The 19,607-nt window shown below is 43.2% G+C and overlaps 1 protein-coding gene across 1 annotated transcript in view; it reads right to left on the bottom strand.

Annotated features, from left to right (window-relative positions):
* Window positions 1–19,607, bottom strand: part of MOV10L1 (Mov10 like RISC complex RNA helicase 1) — a 1,168,229-nt gene that overhangs the window by 249,088 nt on the left and 899,534 nt on the right. The window contains exon 22 of the mRNA XM_053719185.1: window positions 204–353. Within this exon, the coding sequence (XP_053575160.1) occupies window positions 204–353 (150 nt within the window). The remainder of the gene's footprint in view (window positions 1–203; window positions 354–19,607) is intronic.

Here is a 19,607-nt window from a genome sequence, read left to right as displayed (position 1 = left end):
GAGTCGGGAGCTATTTGCTTAAGCCCTGTTCCAAACAAAGGAAACTGGAACCTCTCTTGTCCTTTTTATTTTGGACAAAAGCAGTAATGTCTTTACAAGGATATTTACAGAGCTTAACATACTTCTGTTCAGATTAAAAAGTAAACAATGCAATGAAGAACATTTATTTTTTAAATTGGTTTGCCCCAAAAAATGCTCATTACCTGCTTTCTGTACGGGGTTATCACCCCTATGTCTTTTGCAGAAACTGAGGTGGTAACATGCTTAGCTAGAATGCAGCAGTATCGCATGACCTGAACAGCTTCAGAAGGATTGAACCAGGATGGATTGCTTCCCTCACGCATTTCGGTTCCCTAAATTAAAAAAAAAAAGCTTCTTTACATTTACATTTTAAAAGAAAACATGTATTCTAAATAATCACAAGATCTTCTATAGGATTTTGTTACAACTGAATTATTTGGTTGTAAGCACATCTGCTGTGTTTTAAAGTACATTTCTCAGTTAAAGCGAATGTAAAGTCAGAATTAAACATTGATGATTTAGACAGAACTTTCAATTTTAAACAACTTTCCAATTTACTTCTATTATCATTTTTGCTCAGTATTCTTAGTGTCCTTTGGTAAAGAGTAATCTTAGAAAAGCTCAGAAGTGTGCACCTGGCAAATGTCTGCAAAAATGCTTTAAACAATCTTATACATAGTTGCAAACTCTGTTGCCATAGAGCACTGGTTTTCAAACCTGTCCTCAAGCCTGCCCAACAGGCTAGGTTTTCAGGATTACTTTGGATGAGAGCAGGTAAAATAACAGTGTTTACTAATCAGCTGATTATCTCACCTGTGCACCAGTTCAGATAACCTCAAAATGTGGCCTGTTAGGGAGGCCTGAGGACAGGTTTGAAAACCAGTGCCATAGAGTGTTTGTAGCATTATGGCAGTTGTGTTTGCAACTATGTACAACATTGATATAAACAATATTGCAACCACAGCTGCCAGGCACGTACACACTTAGGATTATTCTTTACAAAAGGATACCAAGGGAACAAAGCAAAATTGATAAAATAAGTAAATTGGAAAGTTGTTTAAAATGTCATCCTGTATCCAATCAGTTTAATTTTTATTTTAGGGAAGACTGCAAACAGAGAGGAGAGAGAATGACACTGCTAGAAAGCTTTAAGTAAGGATGATTTCTTCTACTAAATCTCACTAGGCATGCACTTTTCATTTAGTATGAAGTTAATTTAGGTGTCTTTATGGAAGTTTTATTGCTCGATTCTATTAAAAGATATGCATAAATATGGAACAGTGTGTTTGAAATAAATATAATGCGCTAGATTACGAATGCAGGCCAGGTAGCATGTGTGCACTAAAGCTGTCACATAACAGCCTGCTATGGGGTTGCGCAGGAAAATACATGTCAGATATTGCTTGGTGACTTCTTAATTTAGTTCTGTGCTATTCTGTTTCAATAAAATTTTAAGGCACAGCTTCAGATTCGTATATAAACATGTTTAGTTATGAGTAATGAAACAACTTTGCAATATATTTCCATTATTTATTTTGACCCATTTTCATGTAATTTAGCTTTGAAAATTTAACAATTTCTAATTTGCAGAACTGGAAATGCAAACTACTGACTAGTCAAGGCTAAATCTGCTACTTATCTATCTCTAATTGGCTTTTTCTTAAGAATTGCAAAACAATGCATTTATACCAACGTTATGACTATGGCTAGCCTTGTTGTCTGTGGACTAAAGCTCAGATTGGCTCCTCCAAATGGTGGATGGAGCTTGGCTATTGAAAACTAACTGCAGTAAAAAGGTTGTTAATTTGTTTTCAAAATGTTAAGACTTGGCTGATATGTAATATAGACTAGTGGACTTAAAACATAAATTATGACTTGCCAGATAATTTCCTTTAGACAGTCCACAGTTGCATTCATTACTTGTGGGAATACAGAACCTGGCCACCAGGAGGAGACAAAGACACCCCAGCCAAAGGCTTAAATACCTCCCCCCTCATCCCCCAGTCATTCTGCCGAAGGAACAAGGAACAGTAGGAGAAATATCAGGGTGAAAAAGGTGCCAGAAGAAAAACAAATTAAATTTAGGGCCGCCCATCGGAGAACATGGGCAGGAGCTGTGGACTCTCCCTGTATCAAAGGAAAGGAAATTATCTGGTAAGTCATAATTTATAATTTCCTTTTAAATACAGGGACAGTCCACAGCTGCATTCATTACTTGTGGGAACTAATACGTAAGCTACAGAGGCAAAAAGGAAGGCGGCCCAAGTCTGAGGGCACCACAGCCTGCAACCAACCCATTCTTCCGATGCTGCAACAGAAGTAAAAAAGAAAAAGAATGTGCGGAGGACCAGATAGCCACCCAACAATCAGAACCATAAAGATCTCATGCCCGAAAACCAAGAAGACATCACTGATCTTGAGCTGAGCCATAAACTCTGAGGAGGCTAGAAAACAAATTACTCCTGGGTCAAGGGAAAAAAAACCTCCTTCATTAGCAATAAAGAAGGCAACCAAGCCTTCAAAGTCCCAAGACCATCAAGGAAATATTTCCTGAGGGAAAAACCCTTGACCATTTAGAAATGAGAACATTTAAAATAACAATCCTAGGGAGAAAACCCCATCAAACTTGTAAACAACCTTAATAAAAGGAAACTCCTCTAAGGAGTATGATTTGTAAGATCACAACAAAAGGGCAATGGCATGTAGAAAAAAATCTACAGACGGAATAAATCACTGAAAAAGGAATTCAAAGAACATTACTGAATGGTTAGAGAAATTAATCCGGTGCCACTCCAAAAAAAGAGACTAAGAAGCAAGAAAAGTACCGGCCTGACTGTAGTCAGCTCCCCAATGATCCTCTGGAACAGAAGAGCAATCAGGGAAACGAAAATTGCTTGCAAGCCTACAATCAAGGAGCAAGGGCAGGCGACGGATTAAACCCACACCTATCGCATACTATGCGACGAAGGTACTCATCAGGAAAAGGAGAGCTATTTGTCCCAAAAAGGACTGCTCTAACCAGCGCTCGCTAGGAAGGCCCTTCCCCTGCTCATACTGGGAAAAATAAACACAGACTCCCAAAGTCCAATAGAGAGCCAGAACACACCAGCTCCTCCCTACAAGGGTGATCCTCAGCATCTAAGAACGTTCTGCCTCTGCTAGGCCCAAAAATGTCTCACATCCGCTCCTAGAAAGAGAGTCTATGACGCCCAGTAACAATACCCACGTAGGCGAGACCCTTAAACCGCAATACTAACTCGCGGACCTAAACTGAACAATCAGTCTCACATGTTGCTAGCTTTGCTAGGATCAGACCAATCCCAACAACGAGAAATATAGTCCAACAGTACAGACTGAAGGCCCCACCTAGGGATGCTAGCAGACTCCAGGACACACCGTCTGGCATAAAACCCCCCACAAAAGTTGACCCGGGTTCCAAGCCACAACCTTCTGATTCAGAAGCGGTGTATCTAACCACTACGTTGCATCTCCCTGAGAGCGTAAGAGGAAACCAGGGATAGGAAAGGACTCCTGGTCGGCTTCTCCAATCAGATATCTTTCCACGAGAAGAAAAAAAAGTCGGGAAAATCCGTTCCTGAAGAGCCTGCTTATTAGAGGACTGTTGACAAAGAGCCGCAGTGGGCCTCCGACCACCAACAAAAACGAGTTCCCCCCAACTATGCAGTAGGAACTCTCCCCTTCCAAATAAAGGGAGCTACCCACCGAAAGGCCGAATGCTCAGTGGAGGAACCATAGGATAAAAAGGAAGGAAAACTCCTGATCCACGGATTCCCATAGGACACTCGCTCCCCACAGGCAGCGAAGAGACAAAACTGTCCCTGAATAACTACTTCAGACAGAAAGAACTGAAAACGGAACGCAGAGGGTCGAATCCCCCACCGACAGTCCCTATAAATCCACTGAAAATGGATATAGTTAAGGAACAACTTCATGACGAAGACTCAGCCTCGGTAGAGCATATCACCCCACACCCCAGGCCATCGAAGACCAGAAGGGGGACTAGAGGGCATATCTCAAGATTTCAGGAAAAAACTTCCTGACAAAAGACAAACACCCTGGAGATTTAACCAGAAAACTCAAGTCTAGAGCCAACTCTGAGGATCAAAAAGACAAGAGAAAATCCCTAAAGGTCTAGTAACAGCCGATGGTAAGAAAACCAGAAGCCAAGACCAGAGAGCTACTGCAAAATCTGGAGCAGTGTGCTGCCACCTAAACCCCCAGATCCCCAAAGGATCAGATCGAGGTTCGTTGGAAGAAAACGGTTCATAAGAACCCGATACGCTCACAAGGATGAAATAGAAAGACATCCTTCTACCTGAACAAAAGAAAAGAGATCTCACAGTCTCAAACAACAGAAGCCCTGTGCGCTCTGCTTAAGAGCCAGAGAAACCAATTAGGACAGAATCCCCCCTCCTTATTGGACCATACACCAACAGTGGAAAGAAATGATTCCCACAGGGCGATAGATACCAGGAACATGACTCCAAAAGTCAACAAAACTTCCCAAAGACAAAATCAAGAGAAGAGAGACCCAAAGGAAAGAGTCCAGCTCCGTCTCTAGGGCTCCAAGATCCATTAAATCCCTCAAGCGTCCATCCAAGTTAAAGTATAAAGCCAGGTCCAGCCTGTACTCTAGAATACAAGAACTAAAAGTGTCTGGACCAGAAGAAATGACTCCCCCTTTGTGTAAAGGGAAGGAACAGACTTAACTAGTACCCAAAACTGGTCCTGCCTGTCAACAAGGATACAACACATCTGTGAAAACATTCAAGTGCTAACAGAAATTCTCAAGTTCCAGCAATGTTAGAACAACTGAGATAAACAAACTAAAGAATATAAGCTCTGTGGCTTAAAAAATTGTCTTGCAATTATCGGGGGACCCCAAACAGAGAACCAAATGCTTCCACCAGAAGTCTACAACAAACTCGACCAATTTAGTCGAAACTCTAAAAATCTCACGTGACGAAACGTCTTATACGCGTTTCTATAACAACCCAGAGCTCTAAAAACGGAAAACTATCCTAAAACAGAATAGCATGCAAAGGAAAAATAGGCAAACGCCCAAACATTTAACTGAAAAACAGGGAGTGTGTAAACAAAACCAGGTCCAGCCTCTTACACACACAATCCCCCTTAGAGCTCAGAACTAGGATTCTAATAAGAGAATAAAAACAAAATGTAAAACGACACGATAAGGAACAGGAACCTAATCCTCTCCACTTGTCTTATTCAAGATCGTTATCCAATTTAGAGGACGGAGATTCAACTGACGGATCAGTACTGGGAACCTCTAACATCGCTAAAACCTCTCTCATAAGTAAACGCAGGTGTACCAATCTAAATCTAAACGCAATGCTTTCTGCAGTCGGAGGATTTATGTTCGTAGACTCCGACCCTGGAGAATCAATCTCTGAAGCCTCAGAGGAAACCGCAACCCCAGAGGAATAATCGGACACAATCATCCTTTTACACGATGGCCCTCGGTCAGGAGAACCCGCATTGACCCTTCGCTTGTGTGCAGCAGGAAGGGGTAGCATCGCTAAGGCCGTAGAGATAGCCATGCGGAACTGCGTAGTAACCTCTGGTGGAAACAACCCCCTCACAGGCGAAGGAGGAGTGGAACTTGGGAAAACTGCATATGTAGGAACAGAAGAATCTAGGGAAGACGCCTCACTGGATTCAGAATCCTCAGAGGCGGATGGCTCAGCGGTCTCCGACAACCCAACAGTGGTTGATGTGAACACCTTACAGCGGCATACGGAACATAATTGAGAGGGCTGGGTTACCCGGTATCAAATTCTGGAGGGATACTCCTCTAACATATCAGAATCCTCCATAACTCGTCTAAGTTATTATCAAAAGAGAAAAACAACAGGCACCTTATACCCCCAATGGCTGGGGCACTCACCGCCTCCTATAACCCAGACAGGTATAGAAGATGCTCCTCTCAGCAGACACTCAGAGAATAAACTTGACCACTTCCGGTCACATGGTGCTCATGCAGGACTGCCCCTGCTAAAAAAAAAAAAAGGCGCACCAGCTTAACAAAAAACTGTGCAGCTCTCAAAAGAAAGTAAACTGTACGTTCCGTATCAGCTAAGAGCCCACACGTTCTTACACATAAGCAGTCAAAATCGTATAACAAACATGACTAAAAATCCTCACTGTTCAATAAACCCCCTCAGGAGATATTAACCCTTGATTCTATAAAGATAAAGGAGTCCCACTGAGACCATGTCTTCTGCCGTTAACATGGTATAAAATGAAACAATCTTACCAGAATTTATGCCGTGGAACAGCGACACAGTCCTTTAAGTTTGACAGATTGTTGCAGCGCCTCTGACATGGACTTAAGCGAAGACAAGCAGGCAGAGAAACTCGTTAACGCTGATTTCTTAAGGAGCTGATGAGTCTGGATGGCTTCGCAGAAAGACTCTCCCTGCAACCCTAGACTAACTTTCATCCATGCTCTCACTGAGAGGCTGACAAGGCTACTTAAAACTCCAGTCCCATACCGAAGGGTACTACCCCCCATAAGAGACTACTTCAAATCTTCTGACACTTCTCTGCCATCCTCCTGTGACGAAAGGCAAAGAATGACTGGGGGATGAAGAGAGTGGGGGAGGTATTTAAGCCTTTGGCTGGGGTGTCTTTGCCTCCTCCTAGTGGCCAGGTTCTGTATTCCCACAATGAATGCAGCTGTGGACACTCCCTGTACTTAGAAGGAAATTAAAATTTGGTTCTACAAAAGTACTGTGAGACATTGGTAGCACCTAGCATGATGCTTTATATAAACAAAACTAAATGCATCTTCTGTAAAGAGGGTGCAAGGAAATAAGACAACAGAAACAGGCATTTCAAGGTATGTGTCCCCGCAGTGCACAAAAATAAAATTATGCTTACCTGATAATTTTAATTTCTTCTGAACAGGAAGAGTCCACAGCTGCATTCATTATTTTGGGAAATACAGAAACTGGCCACCAGTAAGAGGCAAAGGACACCCCAGCCAAAGGTTTAAATACCTCCCCCACTTCCCTCATCCCCCAGTCATTCTGCAAAGGGAACAAGGAACAGTAGGAGAAATATCAGGGTGAAAAAAGGTGCCAGAAGAACGAAGAAAAAAGTTTTTAAAGCCGCCCACAGATAAAAATGGGCGGGGAGCTGTGCCCGTTCAGAACAAAAGAAAATTATCAGGTAAGCATAATTTAAGTTTTTCTTCTTAAAACGTGGAGAGTCCACAGCTGCATTAATTACTTTTGGGAAATCAATACCCAAGCTTATAGATGACACTGAATGCAAAACGGGCGGGAACAAAAAATGCGGCCCATTCTGAGGGCACCACAGCCTGACAACCCAGATACCCGATATAAAGAACTACTTCAACAGAAGCAAGAAGAACAAAAATATGGAAAAAGTGCAAGGTAACTGCCATCAATGAGACCCATAGCAATCCCAGTTAGAGATCACTCCAAATTCTAGACTCCACTGAGCACAAAAGCCTCTGAGGAGACAAAGTCCCACTCTCTAGAAGCACACAAATAAAAACCTCTCCATGAACAATGGCAAGGGAAACAACAAACAAACTCCCACACCACAGTCTCCCTAACTGAAAGGAGGGAAAAATCAGAAGGTCTAAAAGAACCTCCAGAAACAATCCCCGAAGATTCAAGGACACAACAGAGAGAGAAGCCCCTAGCAGAACTCGAAAAAGAGCAGCTACCAGGCTGCAAAAGGAGAGCAAAGAAAGAAAAATTCCAAATCACCTCCTACATGGATCCAAAAGGAACCAATGAAAAACCTTAACCGGAACCGAAGACCCAGAAGGACAAAAGGCAGAACAAGAATACCATAGACAGCTAACTAGCACAGAAAAACTGAACACCCTAAGGTCAGAAAAATAACCCGGAAACAGAACAGAAACAGAATAGTAACATACGTTTACGCCACAAATCTAAGCCACAGGCTTCCCTCGGATAGGCAGTCAGACTAAACGTCAAACCCTAGTAACTAGCCAACCGAGTAGCTAGCAAACTTGCACCAGGGCATTCTTGGAGAGGAACAAGAGAAAAAAAACTCAGAAAGCAGGGTGGACCAACTCCCGCCCTGCTAGAAAATGGGGTAAGGGAGGACAACACCATGACCAATAAGGAAGAACCAACTATCTGCTAAGGGAAGGTTCCCGGACAAACTGCAAGGCCTCCCAACCTAAGTAAGGATCCTTCAGGAGACAAGATACAAGGTTGATGCCCAAACAGAGCAGTCAGAATTCCTAACCCCTACTCCGATCAAACAGTCCTAACACAGAAGCCATTGTCAATGTCCCAAGTACAAGAGAGATTAAAAAATCCCAGCATCGACTAGGCCCAGAGATCAGATAATGAATCTCCAATCACGAGTTCCTAAGGAAAAGAAGCATCCTCATTATCCCTTAGAAATCCGAAGGAAGGGTATACTGTAGACAAGAGAAAACCTTGAGCCACTGAACTCTTAAAGTCAGATGAGGGAAAACAACCTCAGGAGGAGCCAACTGGTTAGGTGCAGTAGACCAGATCCTTCAAAATAGAAGGAAAAACAAAGAAACCCAAGAATAGTCCAGTAAAGAAATTCCCAGGAAAACGTCCTCCTCTCCGTAAGAGATAAAAAGAACTGCTCCAGTAGGAAACAAGGAGATTTCCCCAGGACCGGGAAAACAATCCTGTCACTGAACGCCGGACAAATCCCAGACTATTAAAATCTGGAAACCAGAGTAACCAAAATGCCAAGTCGAAGACAAGGACTAGGTTAAAAAAACGGACCCCCAAAAACCAGGTGCCGGATCAAGACCAAAAACCTTGCGAGACAACTACAAAAGTTACCTGGAAATGAAATTTGCACCAAAGGTGATGCATTCCATACCCCCATGGGGTCTTGAACTCTGATCACTCATGAAGTATCCCAGTGACTGTCCATGCAGCCCCAAATGCTTCCAAGATAACACCCACCAAGACCAAAGACAAAGGAAGGACCCAAAAAGAGATCAGAACTCCATGATAGAGAGAACAGGACAGTCTCTAAAGATCCAGTCTGGATCAGACAAGCTAAAGCTCAAGGAATTAGCGAATGAACAAGCATCCTAAAACTCCTATTGGTTAATGGGAAGAGACTGCATAACAATCACCCAGATCCCCAAGTATATAGGATCAAAAGGAGGATAATGCAAGGACAAAAACGGTCCCTAAGAACCGAGTTTCCTCAACCAGATGCCCAAAAGTACTGCCCCAAAAGGCAGGGGGAAGCGAAAAACATAATTTATGCTTAACTTATAAATTTATTTCTCTTGTGATGTATCAAGTCCACGGTTTCATCCTTACTTCCCTACAGGAAGTGGCAGAGAGAGCACCCACAGCAGAGCTGCCAATATAGCTCCCCCCTTAGCTCCACCCCCCAGTCATTCGACGAAGGCTAGGAAGAAAAAGGAGAAACTATAGGGTGCAGTGGTGACTGAAAGTTTAAAAATAAAAATATATATGCCTGTCTTAATAAACAGGGCGGGACGTGGACTCGATACATCACAAGAGAAATAAATTTATCAGGTAAGCATAAATTATGTTTTCTCTTGTAAGATGTATCGAGTCCACGGATTCATCCTTACTTGTGGGATACCAATACCAAAGCTTTAGGACACGGATGAAGGGAGGGACAAGACAGGGACCTTAAATGGAAGGCACCACTGCCTGTAGAACCTTTCTCCCAAAAATAGCCTCCTAAGAAGCAAAAGTATCAAATTTGTAAAATTTGGAAAAAGTATGAAGCGAAGGCCAAGTCGCCGCATAACAAATCTGTTCAACAGAAGCCTCATTTTTAAAAGCCATGTGGAAGCCACAGCTCTAGTAGAATGAGCAGTAATTCTTTCAGGAGGCTGCTGTCCAGCAGTCTCATAGGCCAAACGGATGATGCTTTTCAACCAAAAGGAAAGAGAGGTAGCCGTAGCCTTCTGACCTCTCCGCTTACCAGAATAAACAACAAACAATGAAGATGTTTGACGGAAATCTTTAGTTGCTTGTAAGTAGAACTTTAAAGCACGAACCACATCAAGATTGTGCAACAGACGTTCCTTCTTTGAAGAAGGATTAGGACACAGTGAAGGAACAACAATCGCTTGATTGATATTCTCATTAGAAACAACCTTAGGAAGAAACCCAGGTTTGGTACGCAAAACCACCTTATCTGCATGGAAAATAAGATAAGGGGAATCATACTGTAAAGCATATAGCTCAGAAACTCTTCGAGCCGAAGAGATAGCTACTAAAAACAAAACTTTCCAAGATAGAAGCTTAATATCCATGGAATGCATAGGTTCAAACGGAACCCCTTGAATAACTTTAAGAACTAAATTTAGGCTCCATGGCGGAGCAACAGGCTTAAATACAGGCTTGATTCTGACCAAAGCCTGACTAAATGCTCGAACATCTGGGATATCTGCCAGACGGTTGTGTAGAAGAATAGACAAAGCAGATATTTGTTCGTATAAGGAACTAGCTGAAAATCCCTTCTCCAAAACTTCTTGGAGAAAAGACAATATTCTAGGAATCCTAATCTTACTCCACGAGTAACCTTTGGATTCACACCAATAAACATATTTGCGCCAAATCTTATGATAGATCTTCCTGGTGACAGGCTTTCTAGCCTGAATCAGGGTATCAATGACCGACTCAGAGAAACCACGCTTTGATAGAATCAGGCGTTCAATCTCCAAGCAGTCAGATGCAGAAAAAACATAAATTATGCTTACCTGATAAATTTATTTCTCTTGTAGTGTATCCAGACCACGGATCATCCATTACTTGTGGGATATTCTCCTTCCCAACAGGAAGTTGCAAGAGGATCACCCACAGCAGAGATGCTATATAGCTCCTCCCCTCACTGCCATATCCAGTCATTCGACCGAAACAAGCCGAGAAAAGGAGAAACCATAGGGTGCAGTGGTGACTGTAGTTTAATTAAAATTTAGACCTGCCTGAAAAGGACAGGGCAGGCCGTGGACTGGATACACTACAAGAGAAATACATTTATCAGGTAAGCATAAATTATGTTTTCTCTTGTTAAGTGTACGGATCATCCATTACTTGTGGGATACCAATACCAAAGCTAAAGTACACGGATGATGGGAGGGACAAGGTGGGAACTTAAACGGAAGGAACCACTGCCTGTAGAACCTATCTCCCAAAAACAGCCTCCGAAGAAGCAAAAGTATCAAATTTGTAAAATTTGGAAAAAGTATGAAGGGAAGACCAAGTTGCAGCCTTGCAAATCTGTTCAACAGAGGCCTCATTTTTAAAGGCCCAGGTGGAAGCCACAGCTCTAGTAGAATGAGCTGTAATCCTTTCTGGAGGCTGCTGTCCAGCAGTCTCATAGGCTAAACGGATTATACACCCTGAAGCCAAAAAGAGAGGTTGCCGAGGCCTTCTGACCTCTCCTCTGTCCAGAGTAAACAACAAACAGGTTAGATGTTTGGCGAAAATCTTTAGTAGCCTGTAAGTAAAACTTCAAGGCACGGACTACGTCTAGATTATGTAAAAGACGTTCCTTCTTTGAAGAAGGATTAGGACATAATGATGGAACAACAATCTCTTGATTGATATTCTTGTTAGAAACCACCTTAGGTAAAAAACAGAATTTATGCTTACCTGATAAATTACTTTCTCCAACGGTGTGTCCGGTCCACGGCGTCATCCTTACTTGTGGGATATTCTCTTCCCCAACAGGAAATGGCAAAGAGTCCCAGCAAAGCTGGTCACATGATCCCTCCTAGGCTCCGCCCACCACAGTCATTCGACCGACGGACAGGAGGATATATATATAGGAGAAACCATATGATACCGTGGTGACTGTAGTTAGAGAAAATAATTCATCAGACCTGATTAAAAAACCAGGGCGGGCCGTGGACCGGACACACCGTTGGAGAAAGTAATTTATCAGGTAAGCATAAATTCTGTTTTCTCCAACATTGGTGTGTCCGGTCCACGGCGTCATCCTTACTTGTGGGAACCAATACCAAAGCTTTAGGACACGGATGAAGGGAGGGAGCAAATCAGGTCACCTAAATGGAAGGCACCACGGCTTGCAAAACCTTTCTCCCAAAAATAGCCTCCGAAGAAGCAAAAGTATCAAATTTGTAAAATTTGGCAAAAGTGTGCAGTGAAGACCAAGTCGCTGCCTTACATATCTGGTCAACAGAAGCCTCGTTCTTGAAGGCCCATGTGGAAGCCACAGCCCTAGTGGAGTGAGCTGTGATTCTTTCAGGAGGCTGCCGTCCGGCAGTCTCATAAGCCAATCGGATAATGCTTTTAAGCCAAAAGGAAAGAGAGGTAGAAGTCGCTTTTTGACCTCTCCTTTTACCAGAATAAACAACAAACAAGGAAGATGTTTGTCTGAAATCTTTAGTAGCCTCTAAATAGAATTTTAGAGTACGGACTACGTCCAAATTGTGTAACAAACGTTCCTTCTTTGAAACTGGATTCGGACACAAAGAAGGTACAACTATCTCCTGGTTAATATTTTTGTTGGAAACAACTTTCGGAAGAAAACCAGGCTTAGTACGCAAAACCACCTTATCTGCATGGAACACCAGATAGGGCGGAGAACACTGCAGAGCAGATAACTCTGAAACTCTTCTAGCAGAAGAAATTGCAACCAAAAACAAAACTTTCCAAGATAATAACTTAATATCTACGGAATGTAAGGGTTCAAACGGAACCCCTTGAAGAACTGAAAGAACTAGATTTAGACTCCAGGGAGGAGTCAAAGGTCTGTAAACAGGCTTGATCCTAACCAGAGCCTGAACAAATGCTTGAACATCTGGCACAGCTGCCAGTCTTTTGTGAAGTAAAACAGATAAAGCAGAGATCTGTCCCTTCAGAGAACTTGCAGATAATCCTTTCTCCAAACCTTCTTGTAGAAAGGATAGAATCTTAGGATTTTTTATCTTGTTCCATGGGAATCCTTTAGATTCACACCAACAGATATATTTTTTCCATATTTTATGGTAAATTTTTCTAGTTACAGGCTTTCTAGCCTGAATCAGAGTATCTATTACAGAATCTGAAAACCCACGCTTTGATAAAATCAAGCGTTCAATCTCCAAGCCGTCAGTTGGAGGGAAACCAGATTCGGATGTTCGAATGGACCCTGAACAAGAAGGTCCTGTCTCAAAGGTAGCTTCCATGGTGGAGCCGATGACATATTCACCAGGTCTGCATACCAAGTCCTGCGTGGCCACGCAGGAGCTATCAAGATCACCGAGGCCCTCTCCTGATTGATCCTGGCTACCAGCCTGGGGATGAGAGGAAACGGTGGGAATACATAAGCTAGGTTGAAGGTCCAAGGTGCTACTAGTGCATCTACTAGGGTCGTCTTGGGATCCCTGGATCTGGACCCGTAGCAAGGAACCTTGAAGTTCTGACGAGACGCCATCAGATCCATGTCTGGAATGCCCCATAATTGAGTTATTTGGGCAAAGATTTCCGGATGGAGTTCCCACTCCCCCGGATGGAATGTCTGACGACTCAGAAAATCCGCTTCCCAATTTTCCACTCCTGGGATGTGGATCGCAGACAAGTGGCAGGAGTGATCCTCCGCCCATTGAATTATCTTGGTCACTTCTTTCATCGCCAGGGAAGTCCTTGTTCCCCCCTGATGATTGATATATGCAACGGACGTCATGTTGTCTGACTGAAACCTTATGAATTTGGCCTTTGCTAGTTGAGGCCAAGCTCTGAGAGCATTGAATATCGCTCTCAGTTCCAGAATGTTTATCGGGAGAAGAGACTCTTCCCGAGACCATAGACCCTGAGCTTTCAGGGATTCCCAGACCGCGCCCCAGCCCACTAGGCTGGCGTCGGTCGTGACAATGACCCACTCTGGTCTGCGGAAGCTCATTCCCTGTGACAGATTGTCCAGGGTCAGCCACCAACGGAGTGAATCTCTGGTCTTTTGATCTACTTGAATCGTCGGAGACAAGTCTGTATAATCCCCATTCCACTGTCTGAGCATGCACAGTTGTAATGGTCTTAGATGAATTCGTGCAAAAGGAACTATGTCCATTGTTGCAACCATCAATCCTATTACTTCCATGCACTGCGCTATGGAAGGACGAGGAACAGAATGAAGTACTTGACAAGAGCTTAGAAGTTTTGATTTTCTGACCTCTGTCAGAAAAATCCTCATTTCTAAGGAATCTATTATTGTTCCCAAGACGGGGACAGAGAACTTTTTTCTTTGTTCACCTTCCATCCGTGAGATCTGAGAAAGGCTAGGACGATGTCCGTATGAGCCTTTGCTTTTGACAGGGACGACGCTTGAATCAGGATGTCGTCCAAGTAAGGTACTACTGCAATGCCCCTTGGTCTTAGAACCGCTAGAAGGGACCCTAGTACCTTTGTGAAAATCCTTGGAGCAGTGGCTAATCCAAATGGAAGTGCCACAAACTGGTAATGCTTGTCCAGAAAAGCGAACCTTAGGAACTGATGATGTTCCTTGTGGATAGGAATATGTAGGTACGCATCCTTTAAACCCACGGTAGTCATAAATTGATTTTCCTGGATAGTAGGTAGGATCGTTCGAATAGTTTCCATTTTGAACGATGGTACCCTGAGAAATTTGTTTAAGATCTTTAGATCCAAAATTGGTCTGAATGTTCCCTCTTTTTTGGGAACTATGAACAGATTGGAATAAAATCCCATTCCTTGTTCTCTTATTGGAACTGGATGTATCACTCCCATTTTTAACAGGTCTTCTACACAATGTAAGAATGCCTGTCTCTTTATTTGGTTTGAAGATAATTGAGACCTGTGGAACCTTCCCCTTGGGGGTAGTTCCTTGAATTCCAGGAGATAACCTTGAGAAACTATTTCTAGCGCCCAAGGATCCTGAACATCTCTTGCCCAAGCCTGAGCAAAGAGAGAAAGTCTGCCCCCCACTAGATCCGGTCCCGGATCGGGGGCTATCCCTTCATGCTGTTTTGGTAGCAGTGGTAGGCTTCTTGGCCTGCTTACCCTTGTTCCAGCCTTGCATTGGTTTCCAGGCTGGTTTGGGTTGTGAAGTATTACCCTCTTGCTTAGAGGATACAGAATTAGAGACTGGTCCGTTTCTGCGAAAGGGACGAAAATTAGGCTTATTATTAGCCTTAAAAGACCTATCCTGTGGGAGGGCGTGGCCCTTTCCCCCAGTGATGTCTGAAATAATCTCTTTCAAATCAGGCCCAAATAATGTTTTACCTTTGAAAGGAATGTTAAGCAATTTTGTCTTGGAAGACACATCCGCTGACCAAGACTTTAGACTTTACATAATTTCTCTGGAATGACCAAATTGTCACAATCATCCAGAGTAGATAACACCTCCTTAAGCAGTGCGCGGAGATGTTCTAATTTAAATTTAAATGTCACAACATCAGGTTCAGCTTGATGAGAAATTTTTCCTGAATCTGAAATTTCTCCATCAGACAAAACCTCCCTCATGGCCCCTTGAGATTGGTGTGAGGGTATGTCAGAACAGTTATCATCAGCGTCCTCTTGCTCTTCAGTGTTTAAAACAGAACAATTGCGCTTTCTCTGATAAGTAGGCATTTTGGATAAAAGATTTGCTATGGAGTTATCCATTACAGCCGTTAATTGTTGCATGGTAATAAGTATTGGCGCACTAGATGTACTAGGGGCCTCCTATGTGGGCATAACTGGTGTAGACACAGTAGGGGATGATGTAGTATCATGTTTACTCCCCTCATTTGAGGAATCATCTTGGGCAATTTCATTATCTGTTGCATTACTGTCCTTACTTTGTTTGGACACTATGGCACAATTATCACATAAATTTAAATGGGGAGACACATTGGCTTTCATACATATAGAACATAGCTTATCTGAAGGTACAGACATGTTAAACAAGCTTAAACTTGTCAACAAAGCACAAAAAACGTTTTAAAATAAAACCGTTACTGTCACTTTAAATTTCAAACTGAAAACACTTTATTACTGAATATGTGAAAAAGTATGAAGGAATTGTTCAAAATTCACCAAAATTTCACCACAGTGTCTTAAAGCATTAAAAGTATTGCACACCAAATTTCAGAGCTTTAACCCTTAAATTAACGGAACCGGAGCCGTTTTTACATTTAACCCCTATACAGTCCCAGAATGAGGCTCTGTCTATAACTAGAAAGGCCCCCATCTGAAAAAGGTGTCCAACACAGTGCCTGCCGTTTTTCTAAACGTTCCCCAAGATTATAATACCAATAATTAGTTAGAATCTGCATAATATGCCTAGTAAAGCAATTGTTTTAGCCCAGAAAAATGTCTACCAGTTTTTAAGCCCTTTTTGAAGCCCTTTATTCTTTTATGTTTAACTAAGAAAATGGCTTACCGGTCCCCATGAGGGGAAATGACAGCCTTCCAGCATTACATGGTCTTGTTAGAAATATGGCTAGTCATACCTTAAGCAGAAAAGACTGCTAACTGTTTCCCCCAACTGAAGTTACTTCATCTCAACAGTCCTGTGTGGAAACAGCAATCGATTTTAGTTACTGTCTGCTAAAATCATCTTCCTCTTACAAACAGAAATCTTCATCCTTTTCTGTTTCAGAGTAAATAGTACATACCAGCACTATTTTAAAATAACAAACACTTGATAGAAGAATAAAACTACATTTAAACACCAAAAAACTCTTAACCATCTCCGTGGAGATGTTGCCTGTGCAACGGCAAAGAGAATGACTGGGGTGGGCGGAGCCTAGGAGGGATCATGTGACCAGCTTTGCTGGGACTCTTTGCCATTTCCTGTTGGGGAAGAGAATATCCCACAAGTAAGGATGACGCCGTGGACCGGACACACCAATGTTGGAGAAACCCAGGTATTGTACGCAGAACAACTTTATCTGAATTAAAGATCAGATAAGGAGAATCACAATGTAAGACAGATAACTCCGAGACTGTTCGAGCCGAGGAAATAGCCATCAGAAAAAGAACTTTCCATGAAAGAAGTTTGATATCAATAGAATGAAGGGGTTCAAACGGAACCCCTTGAAGAACTTTAAGAACCAAGTTTAAGCTCCATGGAGGAGCAACAGGTTTAAACACAGGCTTAATTCTAACTAATTAAGCTGATAATCCTTTGTCCAAACCCTCTTGGAGGAAGGACAATACCCTAGGAATCCTAACCCTACTCCATGAGTAATTCTTGGATTCACACCAATGAAGATATTTACGCCATATCTTGTGGTAAATTTTCCTGGTGACAGGCTTTCGTGCCTGTATTAAGGTATCAATTACTGACTCGGAGAAGCCACGCTTTGATAGGATTAAGCGTTCAATCTCCATTCAGTCAGTCTCAGAGAAAGTAGATTCGGATGATTGAAAGGACCTTGTATTAGAAGGTCTTGTCTCAGAGGCAGAGTCCATGGTGGAAAGGATGACATGTCCACTAGGTCTGCATACCAGGTCCTGCGTGGCCACGCAGGCGCTATCAATATCACCGATGCTCTTTCCTGTTTGATTTTGGCAATCAGACGAGGGAGCAGAGGAAACGGTGGAAACACATAAGCCAGGTTGAAGAACCAAGGCGCTGCTAGAGCATCTATCAGTGCCGCTTCTGGGTCCCTGGACCTGGATCCGTAAAAAGGAAGCTTGGCGTTCTGGCGAGACGCCATGAGATCCAATTCTGGTTTGCCCCAACGGAGAACCAATTGAGCAAACACCTCCGGATGGAGTTCTCATTCCCCCAGATGAAAAGTCTGACGACTTAGAAAATCCGCCTCCCAGTTCTCTACACCTGGGATATGGATCGCTGACAGGTGGCAAGAGTGAGTCTCTGCCCAGCGAATTATCTTGGAGACTTCTGACATCGCTAGGGAACTCCTGGTTCCCCCTTGATGGTTGATGTAAGCCACAGTCGTGATGTTGTCCGACTGAAATCTGATGAACCTCAGTATTGCTAGCTGAGGCCAAGCCAGAAGAGCATTGAATATTGCTCTTAACTCCAGAATATTTATTGGGAGGAGTTTCTCCTCCTGAGTCCATGAACCCTGAGCCTTCAGGGAGTTCCAGACTGCACCCCAACCTAGAAGGCTGGCATCTGTTGTTACAATTGTCCAATCTGGTCTGCGAAAGGTCATACCCTTGGACAGATGGGCCCGACATAACCACCAGAGAAGAGAATCTCTGGTTTCCTGATCCAGATTTAGTAGAGGGGACAAATCTGTGTAATCCCCATTCCACTGACTGAGCATGCATAATTGCAGCGGTCTGAGATGCAGGCGCGCGAATGGCACTATGTCCATCGCCGCTACCATTAAGCCGATTACTTCCATGCACTGAGCCACCGTGGGGCGCAGAATGGAGTGAAGAACACGGCAAGCATTTAGAAATTTTGATAACCTGGACTCTGTCAGGTAAATTTTCATTTCTACAGAATCTATTAGAGTCCCTAGGAAGGAAACCCTCGTGAGAGGAGATAGAGAACTCTTTTCTTCGTTCACTTTCCACCCATGCGACCTCAGGAATGCCAGAACTATCTCTGTATGAGATTTGGCAATTTGAAAGCTTGACGCCTGTATCAGGATATCGTCCAGGTAAGGAGCCACTGCTATGCCTCGCGGTCTTAGGACCGCCAGAAGTGAGCCCAGAACCTTTGTAAAAATTCTTGGGGCTGTAGCCAACCCGAAGGGAAGAGCTACAAATTGGTAATGCCTGTCTAGAAAGGCAAACCTCAGGAACTGATGATGATTCTTGTGAATCGGAATGTGAAGGTAGGCATCCTTTAAGTCCACTGTGGTCATGTACTGACCCTCTTGGATCATGGGTAAAATGGTTCGAATAGTTTCCATCTTGAATGACGGAACTCTGAGGAATTTGTTTAGGATCTTTAAATCCAAAATTGGTCTGAAGGTTCCCTCTTTTTTGGGAACCACAAACAGATTTGAATAAAACCCCTGTCCTTGTTCCGTCCGCGGAACCGGATGGATCACTCCCATTACAAGGAGATCTTGTACGCAGCTTAGGAATGCCTCTTTCTTTATCTGGTTTGCAGATAATCTTGAAAGGTGAAATCTCCCTTGTGGAGGAGAAGCTTTGAAGTCCAGAAGATATCCCTGAGATATGATCTCCAACGCCCAGGGATCCTGAACATCTCTTGCCCATGCCTGGGCGAAGAGAGAGTGTCTGCCCCCTACTAGATCCGTTGTCGGATAGGGGGCCGCTCCTTCATGCTGTCTTAGAGGCAGCAGCAGGCTTTCTGGCCTGCTTGCCCTTGTTCCAGGACTGGTTAGGTTTCCAGGCCTGCTTGGATTGAGCAAAAGTTCCCTCTTGTTTTGAAGCAGAGGAAGTTGATGCTGCACCTGCCTTGAAATTTCGAAAGGCACGAAAATTAGACTGTTTGGCCTTTGATTTGGCCCTGTCCTGAGGAAGGGTATGACCCTTACCTCCAGTAATGTCAGCAATAATTTCTTTCAAACCAGGCCCGAATAAGGTCTGCCCCTTGAAAGGAATGTTGAGTAAATTAGACTTTGAAGTCACATCAGCTGACCAGGATTTGAGCCA

This window comes from Bombina bombina, chromosome 6, assembly GCF_027579735.1.
Source record: "Bombina bombina isolate aBomBom1 chromosome 6, aBomBom1.pri, whole genome shotgun sequence".
NCBI lineage: Eukaryota > Metazoa > Chordata > Amphibia > Anura > Bombinatoridae > Bombina > Bombina bombina.
The sequence above is the reverse complement of the archived record's forward strand: the minus strand, read 5'-3'. Positions and strand labels throughout refer to the sequence as shown.